We start from the raw sequence: 22,724 nt of genomic DNA on the forward strand, positions 1-22,724 counted from the left end.
CGTCAGATGAAGAATCGACTTGGCCAAGCGTCCTGCCTGACCTATCAAACAATAAATGGCAGTTGTCTGGATCGATATGCACCTTAATGTCCCAGCGGAGCCCGTTTTTTTTTTTTTTTTTTTTCCACACACAAACTCCTGGTAGGTGCACATCCTCTGCATATCAGCGTAGAAAGGTCATGATAGTGTTTATCTTTGGCCACCTACTTCAGTGAGTCATGTCAGACTCGGGCGGCTGAGCCTCCACCTTCTCCTCCGCGGCCTCTGAGGTTGCTCTCTGCTCCTCTGCCGTCATGTCTTGGTTGCAGTCTTGTGTTTTGGTTCCTTTCTCCTCCACCTCCTCGTCCTCGTCCTCTGGGTGAGCTTCATCCATGGCCGCTTCTGTCAGATTTTTCTTGCCCCTGCCGGCGCCCTCCTCCTGAGCCTTCAGCACGCTGCACAGCTCCATCTCGTGGATCTCCACGTCGAAGGGGGCGGCCGCAGGCACAGAGGGGGGAGACTTGCAGCCTGTGCAGCCCTGACACCGGAGGGGAACATGACTTCCTGTTAGTATTTCAGTATTTAACCTTTCATGGCTCAGGGTGGAGCTCTGGTGTGTGTGTGTACTCACAGAGATGTTGATGGCTCGTGGCAGGCGTCCTGTGCGAATCCAGGGGTGAACCTGGCTCAGCTCCCTCTTCTGCTCCTCAGTGAAGCGTGGCTGATGTTTCTGCATGCTCCTCAAGGCCTCGCGGTCCTCTCGCAGCACCGTCTCCATGTCCCTGTTAGGAAGAAATGCTCACTGTAAACCTGCCGTCTTTCTGGACCATCAGCCAGTTGGTCATAACATGCCTCATGGACGGAAGTTACTGGTTCAAAGCTGAAAAGTTGCTGTTTTATAACAAATGTTGATGCAATAACACAAGAAATAAAACTTACAAAGTACTGTTTGCTACAAAACTTTAATGCCAGTCTCAAACCAATTGGAGGTAAAAACACTACTATACTTAAGAAATTCAAACATCCTTATTAATAAACAAACAGATGTCCTGTATCGTACCTGACGGGCAGCTGATACGTCATCATGACCTTGTCATCTGTGTTGGCCATCAGCAGCCAGATGGGGTCCTGGAGGACACACTTGATGAACTGCTCCTCGCCACCATCTCCCCCGGCACTGCTGCTGCCACCTGCTGGCTGTTTGCGGGAGTGGTCGTTCTCGGACGAGTCGATGCTGCCAAAGTACTTGCTGGTGTGGCTGCCCTGACTGCTGCCTGCATGGGACAAGGAAGATAAAGCTGAGGATTAGTTGTGGCTGACTTTGGTCTGTCTGTGCTCCAAACCATTCAAAACAATTACAAAATTAACAATTAAAAATCATGAGCTGGTGAAGTTAAGTCTACTGACTGGTGCCACTGGTGCCAGAGGAACTGCAGCCGTTTGAGCCAGAGCCTGAACCTGAGGACCTCGTCCCCGAGAACCCGGAGCCAGAGGCAGCTGACCCGGTGCCTGAGCGGGAGTCCTCCTGCAGCAACAGGTCCAGCAGGTCACTGGAGGTGGACATCGCATCGTGGTTGGACTCATTTGCTTCACCCTGAAACAGGAATGCAAAAAAAAACAAAAATCTAAATTCTTCCCACAAAAGAATATTTTCAACTCACATTGTGATTTTGAAGACTATACGCTGTCCCAACCATCTGTGTACTCACATTCTCATTCTCCTTGGAGGTATCATCAGAGCTCCCCTGATTGGCTGAGCTCTGTCCTCCGGCTGGACCGCCCTGCGCAGAAGGCGTGGCTTGCTGTGACGCCGCCAAGGCCGTGGCAACCTCTAACCGGTTGCTTGGAGATTCCTCCAGCTGCAACAAGTTGAGGGGGGAGGAGCATCGGGACTGGAAGAGGGGGGACTCCGCGCCCTCGCGGTCGGCGGGTGTCTGACTGTAGGACTGCGGGGTGCTGCTACGAGATGGGGCGCAGGTGCCGGGGATGGGCATGGGGTTGGAGACAACGGAGGGGACGACGGCCGGGGTGGTGCTGGGGTACGTGAAGTTAGGGTTGTAGAAGTGTCCCGGGGTGGCGCCTGGCTGAGAGATGGGCGCTCCCATCTGGGGGAACATGTAGTTTGGCAGGACCAGGGCCATCATAGGAGGAACCATCTGGGTAGGGGGGAAGCGTGATGGGTCTGGGATGGGTAAGGCCTGCGTAAGCGGCGGGTAAACTGGGTAGATCGGAAGCATACCGGGGGCGAAAGGGGCTGACGGGATGCTGGCCTGGGAGCCCACAGAGGGCCAGGAGGAGGAGTTTGTCGAGGGTCCGAGAGGCATGTTGAGGGGCATGGAGGCTGTGCTGGTTCTCGGGTCTCTGCGGCTCCCGCTCAGGCCCAGAGAGCTGTGCTGGTCAGGTGACTCCTGGTGCTTTAGTCTCTTTCCTCCACGACCACGTCTGTGGCTGGTGCTGCCTCCTGCAGCAGGGTAGTCACGGGAACAACGCACTCCTGGGAAAGAGAAAACAGAGAATAAAGAATACAAGCTGAATTTTGACACTGAATATGAATAATTTTGCTTCTTTCACAACAACAGATTAATAAGAATTATTGAACATGAGTGGCTCGATGATATCCTTTCACAGATCCATCACAGAATCAGTGATAACCTCAGTTTTTCAGTGGTTGGAATTGAAATTTCCTACACACTTCGATAAAGAAGGCTGCTTTCCACCTTGACAGACATTTGTATCTGAAGAATTCACAACAAAAGCTAAATCCATTTGGCTAATCCTGACCCTGCTTATGAATATGACATCCTCCCCTCTGCACAGAGATGGAGGTTTCCAAAAACTGAGTGCAACAGGTTCAAGTTTTTCATTCTTTCCTTCAATCATAAAACTTAAGCAGTGATTAGTACTGTTGGTTCTGGGTTCAAACCCCAGTTCACCCGGGGCTTTTCTGTGAGGAGTTTGTTCTCTCCGGGTGCTCCGGCTTCCTCCCACAGTCCAAAGACATGCAGTTTAATTGGTGGCTCTAAATTGTCCGTAGGCGTCAATTGTTGTTTGCCTGTATATGTTGGTTATATTACAGGGTCTGAATCCTTGCTTGAACATTGTATATACAGTAGTGTGTGTGTGCGTTAGACTGGCGGGTGCAGTGCGCCCCTACCTCGTGACAGAGGGTTGGCAGCTGGGGTGTGACATCGCACAGTCGAGGACGGCGTCTGATCGAACACGCGCAGCTTGCTGAGGTCCTTGAAGCGGTCGAGGAACGCCTGCTCCTCCTGCTGGGTGTGGGCGGAGAGCACCTCCTTTGTCAGACCCAGCCGTCCACCTCCGCCTCCTCCGACACTTCCACTTCTCCGGCTGTCCCTCTCCGGCTGCGCGGCTTGGGGGAAAGGAGGCGGGGGAGGGGGTGGAGGAGGAGGAAGAGGAAGAGTAGGAGGAGGAGGAGGGTGAGGAGGGGTGATGGCTGCATTGGCAGGGTGTTGGGCCGTAAGCGGGGGGAGTTGGTGTCGTAATAGATGGAGGAGGAGCCAGCGTGGGAGTTGCAGGAGCCTCCTCCATGATGATGTCTGTAACAGAGAGGAAGAGGCATGGTGGGGTGTTAGAGAAGTGAATACTGCTGGAGGAAGATTAAAGTGAGACGATTTTTGGTGGAAGAAATAACAAATTCTCTTACAAATGGAAAAGGTAAATTCATGAGCAATAAAAACGCTTTCGCTAAATTCAATAAAGTAAATTAGATTATGGTTACAGCCTCAGGTGGTCTGGTATGACCAGCTGCTAGTGGTAGCTAATGTTAGCAAACTTAAGATACAGACAGTAGTAGATAAGCAGCACTTTGTTAGTGGTGTTACACTTTTTATTAAGCATTTAACATTAGACCCTTGACTGGGTCGCTGCTTAACATTATAACATATGTTATGTAGTATCACTTCGTAAAGAAAAAAGTGGAGATGACAACCAGAAATTTTAAGAAAAAAATTCAAGGTCATATATCATGTGGCTCAAGGTCTCTGCAAGACTTCTTAAGTGCTGTAATAAACGCGTTTTTGGTCACTGCCCTCGCAAAATAAGCAAGGAAGGTAAAATAAAGCGGTATCAGTTTTAACCACATCAAAGGCCTTTCAATTCATTTCAAGACACAGAAACACCTCCATACAAACCTGTCGGGTTTCACATAAACTCACTACAGAGGTAAACAGGCACAGATGAGTGTTGGTGATGCCCACCTGACTCAGGAGGCTTCTTGTCTCCCACGTGCACGATGGTGCTGCTGAAGCTACACTGGGACGTGACTGAGGCTACACTCTCTGCCTTTGCGGCCATGGTCAGCGGGGGCAGAGGAGGTGGTTCACCTACGAGGCTAACTGAACCACCTGCAAGGAACAAAAACACCGAGGAAAAATGAGTATAACGTGGGAAACTCAAGAGGCTGCGCAAGCTTCTGCGCTCTGCAGACAGAACCAAATTAAAGAAAGATGAAATTATCTGTAACATAACAAAAGTGATAAATGATCAGAATGTTTTTCTCCACCCATATAAGCTGCTGTACCATTACCTACACAACAACCCATACTTGTTCAAGGCCAGCATTAAAAAGTACCTTTATTGTTGCCACTGGCCTCCTGCTGTTTGTCGTCATCAGACGTGGAGGAGGCGGTGCAGGAGGAGGAGCCACACTTCCGTTTAACTGTGTTGGGAATGTTGCAGCTCTCCAGGTACCTGCGTAGAAACAAAGTATTGTTGGGTTGAGTGAAGTGATGAACAACAACAAAAAAGACAAGATAGTGTATGGCTTCAGGCTTAAACACACACCTTATGATGCTGTCCAGACAGTTGATCTGCTGGTAGGAGTAGCCGGTTGGAGGATCCTTCTGTATGAGCGGCGCGGGGACCAAAGCTTTGGGTGGTTTTGTCATGTCTGCTATCAGACCTCTGATTGGGTCGCTGCTGATGGCTCTGATGTTTGTTGTGCCTGGGTGAAGAACGGAGAGGAACAGGAAGTGAAAACTTGAGCTGACTGGTTCGCATACTGCTCAGTGAAGTGACACTACACATTAAGGACTTTTTTTCCCCTGAACTGATAACTTGGAACAGTCGAAGGTTTGACTGGTGCTCTTTAAATTACATCATCCCGCTGTGCTCTTTTCCTGCAGTGTTTTAATGGCATCAGTCTGGAGAATAAGTTCAAAAAACCTGGCATTACTTAAAACTTTCTTGTGCCAATTTTCTAGAAAATCAGTTTGTGTCACATGTGGATGTAAACTCATGATCTAAACTCTAATTTCAGCTAGAAATTCACAACTTTTAGTAGTAACGTGTGAGATATAACCAGACAATATCAGTCAACTGTTTATTTTACCTGCGCTGGTGTTTTTTCTGGGCGGTGGCCGGTTACGGGACTCGATGAAAACCTGCTGTCCGTTTGTCTTGACCATGTGAACGTCTTTGCAGATCTGCTGGAACGTCATCTGGAGAAATCAAAACATCAAACTCAGTTAACTCGGCAATAGAATGAAGAAGTCCAGAAGTCATTTTGTGTTGGTTTTCCCTCTACAGGTCTTGTGTAGCATCTCTATGTTGTTGCTCAGACTCACAGGTTTGTGTAAAGCGACAGCAGCGGCGGCCTCATCCACGGCGGGGCCGTTGCTGTCGCTGGACGAGGTGGCTGAGGCACTGAGGTGCTGTTGGTGCGATCGGCGGGAGCCCCGCGAGCCGCTGGACCCCAGCGAGCTGTAGCCTTGAGAGCCGCCACTGTGCACCGGCTGCACCAGCAGCCGGTGGATCTGCTCGCTCAGCTGGACGATGTCGGGGGTGGTGACCCGGCTCTCGCAGCCCTGCGGCACGGTGAACACGTCTTCATTTAGAGGGCTCCTGGAGACAGATGGAGAGGAAAGAGAGACGGACATAAAAAGTTTTTTCCTTTTTCATAAATGAAAAACAACTTCCTTCTAGTTTTAAAAAAAATCCAAATACTTTCTAGTAGATGTGAATGAATAAACTTACGTTCTGACTTTGTGTCGCCCTACGATGAACGCTACCTTCCTGCTCCAGGGGTTGACAAAGGAAGACCAGCTTGTGTCGATGGTCAGATACTCCCCACTGCGAGCGCACATTCTCAGGGGTGAATACTCAAACGGCTGCCCAGCAAACTGAAAGACTGAAGAGTCACAACATTGTATGAGAAAACTGAGATGAAAGAAATTAATTTAAGTGGAAATTTCTAAAGATTTGTTTTAAAAACACAGACTGAGTCCATCTCTCTTTAACTGGAAGATACAGAGCTCATAATAGCATCAATAGCAACTACCTGTAAATACAGGACTCAGTAAATGATTCATGTAGAAATCAACAAATGAAAAAGCCCATTTTTCAACACATGATGTATATGAACAGCAGCTGCAGTTCAGACAAGAATTAAGTGTGAAAATAAACTCACTCTTCTCATGAATGGCCACCATCATCGGCCTGTCCTCGGGGTGGATGTAGAGCAGGATGGGGGTTCCCACCAAGTCCTGAGGCAGGTAGCCCAACAACGGCACTGCCCTGAAAACAAAATATATTTACACACTGTTAGACAGTCTTAGTACATCTGCTCCTGCTCTTCAGCTGTAAACAGATCAGCTTACAACTAAATATTCACAGAGGGAAAGTGATGAATGACAGAATTGTTTTTGACAATTTCTAAATTAAAATCAAGCTGACTGAATCTGAGTATAACTTTTGAATATCAGATACTTGAGCTGTATTGTACAATCACACACACAAACATATCTATATACTGGATATTATGTTTTTGAAACTGCTCAATTTGAAATCGACTATTACACTGTTCAGACATCGTCACTTCATCTGTCAAAACACTACGGCGTTAAACTGACCTCTCATCAACCTCCTGGAAGAGGCAGCTGGGAGTGTGACTGGTGGTGAAGATCCTCTTGTCTGGAGGGATACGAGGAGCTGGAGGACACAGAGGACACACACACACAACAGATGAAAGCATGTTTTGATGAGTTTGACCATCCATTCTGTATATATGATAAAGGTTTATTTGTAATTCTGAGAGACGTCCAATCATTTGGTGTCAATAGCATTATCCATATTCAGGGGAATATGGTGTTCGAGTACTAATCAGTGAGACACAGTCTGTCGCTTTTCTTTTCCCTCTAACACACTCACTCACACACACACGCAGCGCTCACTCCAAGTACATTACAGTTTCAAGTGTACCATTGACTAGTTTTAAATTATGCAATGAGTAATCATGAGTAAAGTTCTTAATCATGTAGAGAGTCGCCCTATTGAAACAAATGGCGTCTGCCTGGAACAGCACATAAGAAGGATCTGATCTTGATACTAAAATACATGAATCACACTTTTAGTCCAAACATCAAATGATGAATAGAAAAGAATAATCCAGCTGAGCTGATAATCAGATTGTATGTGTGATGCCCGGGTTACTCTGACATAACATTATCAATGCTGCACAGCCACAATGAAAACATGAGCAACACTGCTCATTATTAGAACTCAGTTATTAGTGTTACAGGGAAAATAAATAATGATCTGACTACTGCTCAGTTTAAGAGTCAACTTAATGTCTTTAGGAATATTCCATTACATAACTGTGAGACGATGTTGGTCACAATCTGCCAGAGTGTATGATACGAATTTGGGTCATGTCATACTGTGCAGTGAATGCATGGTAAACTGTAGCAGTGCAATGGAAACAGGAAAAAGCATATAAGAGCGGAGGCACGTCACATTTCACATCAGTCATTTGCACTGCTCTTATAAACGAGCTTTGACCACAGTGCTGACACTTTATACATCCACTGTTTTAGTTTGTGTATGAGTGGCTACGTCTTCCCCCTGTAAGTTAAATAAAAATAGCCTTTTCTAACTGTTGCATCAAACCTGTGTATTCTGCATCAGTTCATGTCATATTCTGATCAGTTGGTTGTAGACATGGTAGTACTAACACTGTAAGTATTTGGCACTGAAACATCTGAACTTTGCTTTGGCAAGACCCTAAAAGCAGTGGATGTGTCTCACAGTGTGATCTAGGACCATCACTGACTGGCTGATAGACACAAATGTGAACTTTTGTCTTAGCCAGCTCAAAATCATACAAAAATAAAGTTGGGTGACAGCCAGAAGATTCCTTGCTATCTTTGCATCTACTGTTTTTGTGAAGCACCTTGTAACTGGTTTTGAAAGGCGCTATTGTTTGGTAGTGTGCTGTTAAACTTTAGCATCAAAATGCATTAAAACTGTGGGCTTTTATCTAACTTTACTTGGACTATTATTGTTGACATTTGAGTGTTTTCCCTCTCAATGTCAAACTAAATTACCTTTATTGAAAAAGTAAGTCTCAAGTGATTAAACGCCTCTGTCTCTCTCACAAAACAATACCTTCATATCCAGAGTGGACCCTCTCTGCGATGAGCAGGCAGCAGGGCTGTGGTTCAGCAGCATCTGAGTCTCTAAGAGTGAGCTGGTACGGCGTGAGGCGGAACGGGTAGTAGCGCATCTCGCCGCCCTGCGTCCGGTCGGCGCTGATCCGACAGAACATGGACTTCTCCTGAGTGCAGTCGACTGGAGGAGAGGCTGGGAGTGGATAGAGGGGGAAAGCGTCAGTACCACGACGTTTGATGAAGACTACACATTTTCCTGATTGGATTAGTGGAGTTCAGTTCTAGAAAAATCAATGTCATACACTGAGTATTCTTTGTCTGAAATCGTCTCAACTTGCCGTCATTCTGGCTCTTGAGATTTCACTACCTGTGAGAATTTTTCTTCTACATGACCCCAAACCGAAACCCTTCCCAGATTTTCCTTCCCCTCAGCTCACCAGATCCGATGCAGGAAGCCCAAGGGGGCAGGCGGCAGGGAGCCGTGCCGCTGTAGAAAGTACTGACATCCTGCGGGGCCAAGAGCTCAGAGAACATCGTCCCCTGGAGACACTCGGGCTTACAGCGCAGCAGGGACGAGCCCTGGGGTGACACGTACACGACCTTCCCTGACAAGAATGACACGGCCATGGAGAATGTGTCCTGGAAAAAAAAGAAAAACGGGAGATGGGAGTTTAGGGAGACATGTTGTGACTTCTCCAACAAGCTGTCAATTAGATCTTTCTTTGGGCACAGTTGCACTTGGCAGCTTTAGTAGTATCCATCTCTGTTACTGAAAAAAGAAGGGTGTGAGGAAGGGTGTTTCTGTACATGAGCCAAACAAAAGTTCCATGAGAAAATACAGTTTTTAAAAGCTAATAATAACCTGTGTGTTTCAGTGTATTACTTTTCAAACACAAGCACATGTGTTTAAAATGTACACAGAAATGATCCTAACAACAATGACAATGTGCCCTCTCTACAGTGTTTTTCCATCACTGAGCTGTTAATAAAGTCCATTATTTTGAAATATGTCCAAGGAAACAATTAGTATCATGCTGAGAGAGAGAGAGGCTTTTAGCTAAAAGTTTGGCTTAGATTAAGTGTGGGCATTACTGTAGAGGAGCTTGACTCAAATGGCTTTTCACGAGTGGAACTTGAATAAAACATCTTCGAGTTTAACATAATCACTTCTCTCGATACATACGTGGCTCGCAGCAAAAAAATTGCAGCACCAATTAATCAAGATCCCTCCGTTATGAGTTTCTCATAAATCTTAATGGCATTCGAGGCCATGTGACTAAAGCAATGTTCCTTTCCATGCGGTTACATTTCATACCTAGGGGCAGACACAAAAAGTAATGAAAAGACAATGTACACGGCTCGCAAACCAGAGTAATGCGATACTTGTAGAAAAAAGGCAGGAATAAGTGAAGAACTCTGTGAACTTACAGTGTTTTTGAGGGTGTATTCTGAGGTGATGTTGTCAAGTTCCTCAATTGTGAAGGTGGACAAGTCCAGGCTGCAGCCGTGACACTCCTCCACGCTCCACTGGTGGTAGTACTCCTTGTTAGCTGCGGACATGGAAGACAAAATTACACGCTGCACTTAAGAGCACCACACCTGGAAATACATTCAAGAAAAGGGCAGAGGCTTAAAAATCACAGCTGAAAGAAGACACAACCCACCTCGGACTTGTCTGACACACTGAAGTGCGTATTTGAGTGCATTTAGAGTGCTGGAGTGACCCTTTGCCTTGCGCTCAGCTGGCAGGCGGAGCTTCAGCTCCTTGATGGCCTTCATCAGCTCTTTCTGGGTCTGGACCCTCGCTGACTGGTCACTGCTACAGCCGGAGGTGGAGGGGGGGTCGTGCTCCGAGCTGGTCGACAGCAGGCTGTAGGCCAGGGAGCCGCTGGGAGGTGAGAGGCTCTGGGAGTTGGAGCTGGGCGAAGGAGGAACGACCATTTTTACACACAGAGAAAAAGGGCTGGGTATATCTGCACTGCTGCTGTACTGACACCTGCGCTGTTAGCATGTGCTTATGTTACCAGGCCACTGAAAACACAACCTTTCACTTTGGGATATTGTAACAGACCAAATGATTATTTGATTAGTTGAGAAAATATTCAGCAGGTTAATCAATAGATATTACAGGACTTGGATTCAGGGGGGCAATAAAAATTTGATCTGGACAACCCTAAAATCTAATCCTTGGTTTGCCAATCTATAAAATGTTTCCATAAACTTTGTCCTGGTTACTGTGCACTCACAGCAGAACAGTTCAGCTTCCTGTAATAGTACATAATCAAAGTGTTATAAAATCTGTCTTTCCCTTCTTGCTGGAGGGTTACCTATTATAACCTAACACTATTTGATGTGTGTATCATGCTGACGACTGTTTGAGAAAGAAATTAATTTAAAAAAGCATTTCATTCAGCATTTCTGTCTCCTCTTCTTCTCTTACCTTTTGTTGCTCTCCGTGGTTTCCAGCATCATGCCGGAGTCCTTGCCGTTGGAGCTGTGGGAGCTGTGCGTGGACTGGCGCCCACGTGACCCGTTCTCCCTCTCCATCCCACCCTCGCTCTCCCTCTCCCCAGAGTCGTTCCCGCTGGAGAGGCCGTCCATATCGTCCAAGTTAGGCCCCCTTTGGTCCCCGGATGAAACTCCGGATCCTGACCCTCCGCTGGGCGACGAGCCTCCTCCGGCTCCGCTCCCCTGCTCCTGAGGGGCGACATTGGCACTGGGCTGACCACCGCTGGTTTTCGGGGAGTTTAACCCCTCAGACTCTGCTTCCTGGTCGTTGTTTTTCTCGTCGGCCCTTGCCACTCGCCCCCGAGTGCTGCTGCTGGGCGTTGATTTAGAGTTGTCATAACTCATACTAGAGTAGGATGAGGCTGGTACAGCTAAAGATGTCAGCCGAGGAGAAAAACAGGTACAACCTAAATTTAAGTGGGGCTACTATGTATCCACAGGTGAATCATAGTTGCTATTTGCTGGTTAAAAGAACTAAGGAGAGAAATTCATGGTATCTCCAGCCAAAAGCCTGTTAAATGAAAGCGTTTTGGGCTGTGAGCCCTTATTTTTTGAGAGTTTTTCAAAATGTGCAAATGGCAGGAAAATCTTTCAAATGATCAAAAAGCAAAGGCTGCCTTTCCAGAAAGACAGCAAATTATCTTTAACTATCCTGAAGGAAAGTGTCACTCAAAGTAGTGCGGACAAGAGATGAATGTCTGGTTATGAAACAGCCTTGGCATAAGTGCTCCAGCAGATGGGATGAGAGATTGCGAGGGAGAGTGAGAAAAACAGCTCTTGGTGAGAGCAAAAAACATTAACTTCACTCCATATCTGGTCTTCTTGCCTCTTTGGAGATGTGTTGCTCTAGGTGCTAAAGGCCACCTGAGATGACAGAAAAAAACAGAGAAACAGACAGAAAGAGAGTGAGTAATATTAGCTGCAGGATTACAAAATGCTTCTCCCAAGGATTATGACTATGAAAAGACAACAAGAGGGAATGCTTATCATCCGTTTATCATGTTGGCCTTCAAGGAAGAATCAAATATGGCCATGAGATGTTTTCCCTGCCTTGTGGTGCAGGCTGAACGTTTGTCAAGGTGAGTAGAGAGTGTGTGGCTTTTGAGCACCCAGCTGTTAGCCTTTTACCCGGATTACTAAGAAAAAACAATCACCTCATCTTGAGCACAGAATGACAATCTCCTGCTCCTATTTGCATGCAGCAAGTGCGTATGCATGCATCTGAATATAGATCCAGTGAACATGCACTAATGCCTGAATTACAAGGGACATTTGTTAGTCGTCATAGCTTAGTCCCCTTTTACCCAGAGGACAGTCAAAACAAACAGAACACCAGGTGGAGGGAACAAAGCTTAACATCAGAGGGCTGGTATAAATTAGGGTTTGCTTCTGAATAGTGTCTCTAAGTGTATATATGGCCAACACCTACGCAAGTAAAAGTCTAGTGCTATTTATTCCTTGGGTAAGGGAGACTCCCCATAATCCTTTAATCCCCGCAGACGCAACCAGAAGACGACGCAGGCCGGTCCTCAGTCATCAAATCCTGTCAATTTTATACACCTAGCTGTGCCACAGCCCCCTTTACCTGCCTCCTGCAGGTGTGCAGTGATGCATTTGGTGCAGAATTTGCTCAGGACAGGTTTAGGTATGTTCCTGCGCCAACAGCTCAGACATACTTCAGCTTCCAGTCCCTGACGCAATAACCAAATACGGCTAAGTGGACAGTTTCAGGAGCAGCCGCCACCAGCTGGAGACTGGTCATTAGTCCTGACACGAGGATAACAGGTGTGGACAGCTAATGACAAATGCAGCTTATTACTCAGAAATGTCTCAAACAATTTGGAATGGGAAGTAGCGATCAACCACAGGTATATGAGTTTTCCAAATTCATGTTGATGCAGCGCTGTTGCAACTGAGCTGCAGGCCTTGCCAGGCATGAAAATGCTAATCAGCATTATGTTTAGTCAGACAGATGATGCACACTTGCACATGACAAACTGTGTGCGCGCTACAGCCACACTGGGTGGGGGGGAGGAGCAATTATGATCTGGAAATATGCAAGCAGGGTGTGAGTGGGCATTGAGGCAGGCTGGCATCCATGCATACTTCCACGGGATGATGGCAAAGACACACGGCAGTGGGTGGAGGTGGCGGTGGTGGTGAACTGTGATCAAGCTACCTGGATGTGCCATCTTGGCCCACCCATCCTCTTGTTAAGCCAACTGTAGTGGGATATTTGCTCAGAGGGTGCATCCCCAAATTGAATCCATTTTCTGTCACGCTGCTGCGGCCAATCGCAGCGTGCGTGAAGTGACGGGGCGGGCTACAACGCAGACAGTCATACTCACTGCACCCACCTACAGGCAATTTAGAGTTTCCAGTTCAGCTAACCTGCATGTGTTTGGACTGTGGGAGGAAAACTGGAGCGGCAGGCAGAAACCCACACAGACACGGAGTGAGCATGCGAACTCCACACGGTGAGGCCAGGAGCTGGGCCGGCCTGGGTGGGTTTGGACCAATGACTGTGAAGTAACAATGCAAACCACTGAGACACTACGCTGCCCACTTGCTTGAATTATTCACAGGAAATGCACTCAGTAAGACCAGTCTCTGATTATGCAAGACAATGTCTATCTTAATGTGGGAAAGAAAATCTAACATGGCGTGCTGACTGTGACGTGGTCAGAGCTGGATTGATTTGGAGACAAATGGCTACAGGCAGGACACATAACCATAATCTGCCTCTCTCCCTTGTTAAAAAAATAAAAGCTAAAATAGCATACATGCTACTTTTTAAATGCGTTTTTAGTGACAGACATCTGACTCACTAAGCGGTCTTAATTAGCCCATGGTGTATTTTTGTACGGCGTGACAAGCAATGAGAAATGCATGTTGGGAAAGTCACAGTGACACACAGGCAAATCACTCTCTCGTGTTACTGAAACATCCACAACCTGGTTGGGGTGTCACTTAAGTCTGAGTGGGTGAGGTACATTTAAATACACATTGTCATTTAAATACACAAATTAAATTGCCTAGTTTCTCATTTAATTCAGCCGTTCTCTATAAAAAGGACAAATGCTAGGTTGCATTTCCTGTTTTGGTGTGATCTCCTGGCCAGCTCTGGTGAAGCTGCAGGTCCAAAGTTCAGTTTAATTCGACTTTGCCCTGCCGATTGGCACGATTAATCAACAGGTACACAGATGTTCTGCGTCAGAAAATATTGTTTATCTATCGGTCGCCCGTCACCTCAGAGTACAAGCAGCAACATCACTCATAAAAAAAAAAAAAAAGAAATATTGCACAATCCCTAATTCTGTATTAAATCTTTGTAAATAATGCAACTGATTAAATAATCACTATATCAATCAATAATTCAAATAATCTTATTTCCAGCATTACTCTGCTCAGTAATTATTGATTACCACATCAAAGCCGTGACATCATATCCCTTTTCAGGGAAGAGTGCAGGACAGTTTCATTGATCAGAAGGTTAATCATCGTGACTGTGTCTTCAGTGAGAATGTTACACTCCAGGTGAAACACTTTGCCATTCAGGGTAAAAGTGGCTGTAAGAGTTAGAGAAGGCACATGGCAGTAAACGCACCATCTCCAGGACGACCGTAGGCGTTCGCGGCAACAAGCACCACAGTGCAGCACACATGTAGAACTGGAGAACAGTCTGTTGTCACCATCACAACGTCTCTTTTAAAGTGATTACCCCATGTGTCGGGGTGAGACAGATCATTTGCTTTACCTAAGTAACAACTGTAAAATCAAGAAAAGCATCACTGTAGTCTCGGCTGTAAACAAGATGCAGGAGACACCAGTGAATTTAGCAAAGTCATACCGCATCACTGCCAGTGAAAACAGCTCTTCACTTGACTTTGGCTGGGCTCTGCTCCAAAAGTTGGCCACAAATCTGCTCACTACAAGAAACAGGTGTCAGTGACTCTAAATTACTAATTAATTTGGATTCAACTGATCATTGTAGCAGAGCAGACTGACTATTTTAACAAAGCCTTGGTCCCTATGACTTTTAAAAAGTGGGTTTTTAAAATCTACTTTGCTTTACATTTGACTTGGTTTAAACCAACAGATCATAAACCTAATGTCTGTGCTTGTCGGTATAAACAAAACTCCTCTAAAAGCAAGAGAACAAAGGAAACTACTTCTGGCTGATGACATGTGCAGAATGAGCCTTGAGGTTGCAGTTAGAGCTGAAATGATTAGTCAGCTGATGAGACCCAGATGCACAAAATTCACTGGTTGCATCTCCTCAGCTGTGAATATGTCAGTTTTCTTAGTCTTCTATGATCGCTGACTGAATACTTGTGTTTTTGGACTGATGAAGACATCACCTTGGGCTCTCCATGGTTGTGATAGTCACTTATTACTAATGTCTGACACTATTAAGACTAAATTATTGACTGATTAACCAGAAAACAGTCAGTTATTTAATCAGTAATGAAAATAATCATTACAGGAGCCCAAGTTTCAGCCAATATAACTGAATGTGGCAGCCTTTGTGTGTTGTGCTGTAAAGTAGTATATACAATGTGGAAGGACACGCCACAAACATGTAACTTTAGTTAAAACACGGAAGTTATAACACAAGTTGTGCACAAAATAAGTTTTGTTTCCATATTAACAGAGACTAACTTAAACTTGAGCTTGAGCTTGAATGTGAATCACAAGCAACTGTCTCCCATTATGTCAACAACAGCTGCACAATGAAAGTGTGCTATTCTGACAGCTTTTCATTCTACAGACAAGATGTAGACATTATCACAACAAAGACAAAACAGTAGTCACCTGAAATAACCTCAACATAACATGAGGCACTTCCCTACTGCACTGTGCAGATGGAGACTGCAGGAAGGTGTGGCGTGGCTCCGTGCGTGAACATGTGTGAACTTCTCCGCTTGGCTCAGAGAAACTGCTCCGTATCGCTTCACCACGACACCGACATGTTTACACGTAATATCCAAGCACAATTTTTAAAAAGAAATTTAATGTCGTTTGCCTTGTCGCCCTGAGCATCCGCGGCATGCGTGCACAAGCGGCTCGACCTGTCACTATCCGGTGCGTACACAGCTTGCAACATCAGTCCTGCTCCGCTTTGCTTTCCTGTGTACATTCGGCACGTGTCCGCGGCGGTGTTTTCCGCAAGCCTCGACGGCCACTGATTGGCTGGCTCGCTGGACCAATGACACGGCGCGCCCTGTAGAGGCTGGGCCACAGAACAGACGGTCTGCCAGGCACTGGTCTCAGCTCCGCGTAGGGGTTTGACTCTTGAGTATGAGAGGACGAGGGACAGATGCGCGAGCTGATTCTAGATCAGTGTCTGTGGAGGACCGCGCGCTGTACATAATGTACATTTATAAGACAAAGGCACGCGCTTTACATGAGCGGGTGAAAAAGAACACGACCAACCTCTTCACATTATAAACACATGACTTCTTAAAGTTGCAGGACTTATATTCTAAAATATTATTAATAATAAAATATTAAGTTATTACATTATGATACATAAAAGATATATCTAGTGTTGATTATATTTACCCTAGTTGAAATTTCTTAAGATGAAATATATGCGTACAATAGCACAGATAATACATAGAACTCATATTTGACTATAATTTAAGCCTCACCTAATATCATTTAATGTAATCAACCTAAACGTTACATGTATAAAAATAAGTTCTGTGATCTCCCTGAGCATAATGAGTGATTCTTTTTAAAAAAAAAAAAAAAAAAAGGAAAAAATGCAAAATCCTGGTGATTGCCAAAGTAGGTTAATTAAATCACGAGAAGTGAAGACTGGTTGTGGCGCAGGTGAACATCCAAGCTGCAGCACTCTGAATATAATCCAAGTTGCTGAAACCTACATTACAATAACCCCATAGGATTATGAATGTGCGATAAAATGGTTCTGTGACAGTGGAGCAAAGGGGAAGGTTGAAGCATCCTCTGAGGTAAAAACTGCTCAAAGTGTATGCTGAGTCATGTCTAATGATTTCTACTTCCTGGATTTTTCGGTGGAAACTTTGCTGATTTTTCAAACTTATTTTTATACTGATATTCATCAGGGCTGGGCGATAAAACAGACTGTTGCTCCTGAGTGAAAACTGAAGAAACCAGATGTTTAAATGTGGTTTAAAACTTTTCTTTATGGTCAGAACATGACAAATGTTTGCCAAAAACATTTCACAAATCTGAGGTAGAAAAACACATCAAATCTAACCTCACTAATCTAAGTCCTAACTTTACCAATTCATACCTCAACTCCTGTGACATAATTGGCAGTTAATGATTTATTTCTGAACATGCTATCTAAGCATGGTAATTAATTATATTGATCATATTTTCCAGCCCTAGCATTAGTCCATAACATTTGCCAGTTCTCTCCACGTCACTGTATGGGTAAGCAGCTTATTTGATTGGTCATCCCTTGAAGTACTCTGTTGTCAGTGGATGATCATGGTTTTCGTTGAACCTGCCAAACCACAAAAAAGACTGGGATGTTGTGTCATAATGGTATATGCAGTAGTTTGACAGGCAAGTAGGAAATATCTAATGATTATCTATATCTGTATGATTATCCTAAGGAGAAGAAAACAATTTTAAAAAAAAACTGACTGAGACAACAGAAATGGATGTGACATGCCACTACAACAGACCGGACTATCATAATATTAGCAGCAAATGCCTCTTTAATAATCATGTTGCGCCAGTTGGCGTAACTAAAACTTAAATCTAAGCATTTGCTGATATGACACTTCTGTTGTGATTATTTTAGTCAAAACACAATTACTGATGGGGGAAAAAAAACTTCAAATAGAAACATGTGGCATTAGATATAAAGGTGTGCTAAGTTTTTCGTGCTGCCACTTTAACCACAAGCCTGGACAGCCTCATCAAATTATCTCTTACAGGAAAATGTCCCATCCTCTCAGTCAACAAATCAATGATTTCTCCATCGTCCTCTACAATAAATATTAATTTACCAGCATGCTCCTTCTACACCACACTCAGTCTGGAGTGTGGTGTAGAAGGAGCTTCTTTTCATATCCAGTATGGTATTATGGTAATAATGAGGACAAAAACAAGAAATATAATCATCCCTAATTCCAGCCAATGAAACCACAAATATAACACATTTAAAAATGGCTGTAAGACAGCCTCTTTCTTTGACAGATCCCTTCATGTTTTCAAGTAATTTTTCCACGTGTTGTGTTTTGTCCTGCTGTCTTGTTTAAGTAGTAAATATATCAAGTTACAGAGACAACAACAAAAAAAGAAAAAACTTAAGCCGAGAGGTTATATATAATGTTTGTTAATTGTTGTTAACACAAAAACAGATCATTATATCAGCCTCAATCTACAATCCTTGCCTAACACAAGTAATACAGGTTTATAGCACATATCAAGTGTCTGATATAAACAACATGAGTCACTATTCTCATTGAAGCCAACTTCTCCACCCTAAACTACAACTTGGGAATTATGAAACATATTTCATAAATTCTACTGTGCATAATCAAAGGTTGATAAAAAATAGTTTATATATAAAGATAAAGATAAAGATAGTTTTGCTTGTTCAGCCCGCAAGCAAAACTATCTTGAAGCACTAGAACATGAAGCCCTGAATCACCAAATACTTGAGATAATAACAGAATAACTAATGCTACAAACCTGCATGTCTTTTTTGAGTGACCCCTGACAAATACAGCTGTAAATAGAAAAGTGTAATAGAAATGAAATGAGAAACTGTCACCACCAGATGAGGCTATTACAGCTCTGAGTGTATAGCTAAAGCTAAACCTGGGATTAATAATTCTAAATTGCAAGACAACCCTCAGAAAAATGGAAACCCTACCACCACAGGCAAGTTTAAAAGCACCACCAGTGAGCTATTTCCTGGCAGCCTGTGGTTAAGTTTGGTGGCCGCGATTGTTTTATTGCCGTCTGAGAACACTGGAGGACACGCGCACTCTCGTCTTCTACTAAACCATTGTCCTCAAATCTCTGTCTCTCTCTGTCCTTCTCTGCCTTAACCTTTTTGTTTTTGACCATTTTAAGGCAATTTAGTTCAGTTTATAGTGGAGTAGAGATGCAGTGGGGGACGTTGTGTGACTTCTTGTGGCCAGTGAAGGTAAAAAACAATGCTCTTGAAGCCAAAACAGGGGTGTGTGGGGGAGACATTGTGTTGCTGCACTGCTGCCTCACCCATCAGAGTCCAAACTAGGCACTGCTGGTGAATCACTCAGTCTCACTTTTAACTATCACTGCGACGGGGAAACCATAGACTGTTTATTTGTCTCATGTGTTGAGTCAGTCCCCCACATACATGTGATCAAATAGGTTACATGTGGATCGCACCACCTCTATCGCTGCCTGCCATCTCGCCTCTTCTGCCACCAGTGTGAAATGACTGCTACTCATTGGAGTCAGTAGTGTCAAGTTTGATCTTGACACTGGAAGAGTCATCTTTACAGTACCCGTTCACGACTCTCCCTCACACATCGGCCGAAGGTGGGATACTTGGTTGGCACATTCCTGTGTAAACTTTTCTGAATATTTATGCGCAGCTGCTTTGCACGCTCAAGTGCTCAACAGGGTGCAAGAACCTACAGGGTTGCATCTGTGAAGATCAACATCAAGCTGTCATGGCTGTTGTTAATGTCCCCACTCTGTGTGTGAAACATTGACTGAAAAGCAGAAAATATGGCATACCACACAGCGCATCTATAGGGCTGGAAGAGGTTTGCAGAGATGCTCAGTACATATCTTCAAAAATGCCACAACATGTTGCATATCACAGAGGGTGATGCTACAAATGCCAGCTTTTCACGTCATGGTTGCCAATCGCCATGTGTGAACTGAACTGAAACTGAAAACACTGGAAAAGGCCCAGGCCCAGAACCAGGCCCCAGTTTGTAGGTAGCAGCATAATATAGGGGCGTGGTTGGATTATAAAAGTTGTCGATCACAGGACATCATTTGATTGGCTAGTAGCATGCTTTCTGCACAAATGTACAGTTGCACCTATGCCAACCCAACACAAGACTGTGGATCACATGGAGAGTCATGAGTGTAAATGTATCCACGGAATGGCTGTAATGATGCTCTCAGAATAAACAGCCTTCAACAAGTACATTGTGTGCACTTGGGAACCTCTAGTAGACAAAAACTAAAACCAAACTTTAATGTACATTTACAGTTTAAACTTGTGTAATTACATAAAGTGTAAAAAAAAATCGGCTTAATCAAAGTTGTGAGTAATAAATCTGAACAAATAATTCAAAATAAATGCTTAACATTAGAGGTGAGGCGACCATTCATCTAATGTGGCTTACCAAACTACAACTACTAGCATATAAATGCTTTATTGGAGTATTATAAAGACAAATGCATTATTTGATTTATATGTGTTTATGTTCTTCTGCCTGTCACAGAAGACACAAACATAAGGGTTGACAAAAGGCTGCACACCCAAAATCACTTGGGTGTTCACTGATAATAAATCAATGGTTCACTTGGTGGTTGGTCACAACAATCTGTGAAACAGGACATGTTTCACGTCACTGTTAGCAAGCATAACGTAAATACACCTCAGTATGAACCTATTACAGTGGGATTGTGCAACATCCACATGCACGTCCACACCACAAATACTAAAAGTGACAGGGTCACGTAGTTGAAGAAAGGCTGGTCTTTATATGTGGATGAATGCCGAGATTTCTAGGGTCTCTACCTGGTTGGTGCTGTTAGCTTCTTCTACTTAGAAGACGCTATAAATGTATTATTATGGTGGTGTACGTTTACATGAATGGAAGCACAATTTCAACTGTAAATCTTGAGCATTTTTTATACCTTTATATATATATATTTATAAGACATTTTCACTGGCTATAATATGAGACACTTAAATAAAGGAGTGTTTGCAGTTTGAACACTAGCACACTGATAGCCTGAAGTGACAGCTAACATGCTAGCTACAAAGCAACGGCTAAAGACACGACTACAACACAAACCCGACCACCTTACCTTTGATATGCTTCAAAACAATAACAACAGCTTTGATATTCCACGTTGAGGTACACGAAAATCTAAAAGAAACTGCATAAATCCTGGTGGCATCGACTGTTGTTGGTTAGCGTCTGTGTATGTTCTTCAGACATTTTTTTTGTTCGCCCCCCATCAGTAGTTTACACGCAGGGACACACGTGCCGGTGCATGGTCTGGCAACTAATATTGAATTAGGCACCGTGATTGGACTGCTAGAGGCCGAGACCCCGCCCAAACCCTCCCCCCACCCGTTTTGATTGGCTGAGGGGGGCGGGGACAGCTGCACGGGGCTCAGTGGTCACGTTGCAGAGTGACTGGTCCTGAGTTCCTTTCCAAACATACTGGAACATGAGAGGGCGTAGCCCGTGCCCACACTGCTGTAGCCTACTTGAGCTGACCGTAATACAAATAATATTATCGCAATGGAATTTAGTTTGAGGAGATAGCTATTTTGATTATTCAGTATTTCTCATTAACAGTTCACCCACAGGTTTACCGCCACACACAGTTTTATTGTACCTATACCTACTTATAGATGGAGGGTTATTAACCATGGTTATTAAAAATCAGTCTTGAAGACGAATGACAGCTGGTAATTTTTTACAACAACACCTCAAACGGTAATAGCCTGAAAAAAAACCCTTCTTGTCTCAAAGTCCACTTACTGCCTTTTTTCTGAGTAAAATGTGAGATAAGGAAGAAAGCTCTACCAAGTGGACTTTGAGTTGAAACAATTATCATTATTTGTTTTTTATTTTTTTTATTTAATTAACTTTGCAACTGAGCAAAACTGACTGCCAGATGCAATTGAAAGTTCCAGAGAAAAAGCTAGTAAGTGGAGCATAAGTTGAGATGCGTTGTTTTTTTTTTTATACCTTTCTTTTTTTATATTAATTTTGACCAGTTCTTCCTATCGTCCCTTAAAAGTTGTGCCTAAAATTGCCTTATTATTATAAGATGTTTTCAAATTATAGGTGGTTTGGCAAACCACCTGAAAAAGCCGTAACCTACATGTATTGCCAAGAAAACACCAAATCTTTCCTGTCGAGTGTCACAACAGTCACGCTGGGGGCTGTTCGTGTTGCGCCGTTTGCCTCGTATTTACGGCTGCGGCAATTCCCTGCATGCACAGTTCAACGTGCTCGCAGCATAGTAACGTCATTTGTTCTGCTTGTCCTCTCTGAAGGCACGCGGCCGACGGGGTGGTTGTTCTGTAGCTGTAAACACAGCAGATGTAGGGCACATGCCAGAGAGTAAATAACCATTACTATAATAATACACTTCAGATTTGAACAGGAGCAGATGCTGAAGGGCATAAAAACAAAAAACTAGGTGAAATCTGACACTAAACATTAATATAAATAATGTATCAATACTTCAGTATGAGCTTATCTTCTATTAGAGTGGTTAAGATTATTGTCAATCAGTATTTGGTTGTAATTACAATACAATAAACACATAAAGCACATTTATTCTTGCACTAATCTACTGCTATAGGTGGCAATAAATGTAAATTGAGCCTAAAATGTTAAGTCAGATAGAAGTTGAACTTAAAATGGATCATAAATCCAATTGCATGTTAATGAATGCATGCACAATCAGAAATTTACATCCTCTTGCACGCATTAATACATTATCAGTTAATGACTGGTTCTTCTCTGCAACCCCATGACTACCCCATTCAAAATATTCTAGACACACCCCTGTCTGAATGATACACTTTCTTTGCCAGTCAGTGGTTCACATGGGCTGTCT

At 44.0% G+C, this 22,724-nt stretch overlaps 1 protein-coding gene across 1 annotated transcript; it reads right to left on the reverse strand.

The window, feature by feature from the left end:
* Positions 1-121: 121 nt before the first annotated feature.
* Positions 122-21,153, reverse strand: per1b (period circadian clock 1b). The gene is given in 21 exon segments (XM_051075440.1): positions 122-517; positions 611-761; positions 1,040-1,253; positions 1,387-1,573; positions 1,689-2,473; positions 3,134-3,449; positions 3,451-3,539; positions 4,200-4,346; positions 4,574-4,692; positions 4,786-4,945; positions 5,333-5,441; positions 5,568-5,844; positions 5,977-6,130; positions 6,410-6,516; positions 6,852-6,930; positions 8,386-8,580; positions 8,825-9,026; positions 9,816-9,937; positions 10,052-10,305; positions 10,828-11,759; positions 20,949-21,153. Coding segments are annotated over 20 exon segments (4,389 nt in total). The 5' UTR covers positions 11,241-11,759; positions 20,949-21,153; the 3' UTR covers positions 122-208.
* Positions 21,154-22,724: the final 1,571 nt, after the last annotated feature.

The sequence above is a fragment of the Lates calcarifer genome, linkage group LG14 (assembly GCF_001640805.2).
Source record: "Lates calcarifer isolate ASB-BC8 linkage group LG14, TLL_Latcal_v3, whole genome shotgun sequence".
In the NCBI taxonomy this organism is placed as follows: Eukaryota; Metazoa; Chordata; class Actinopteri; family Centropomidae; genus Lates; species Lates calcarifer.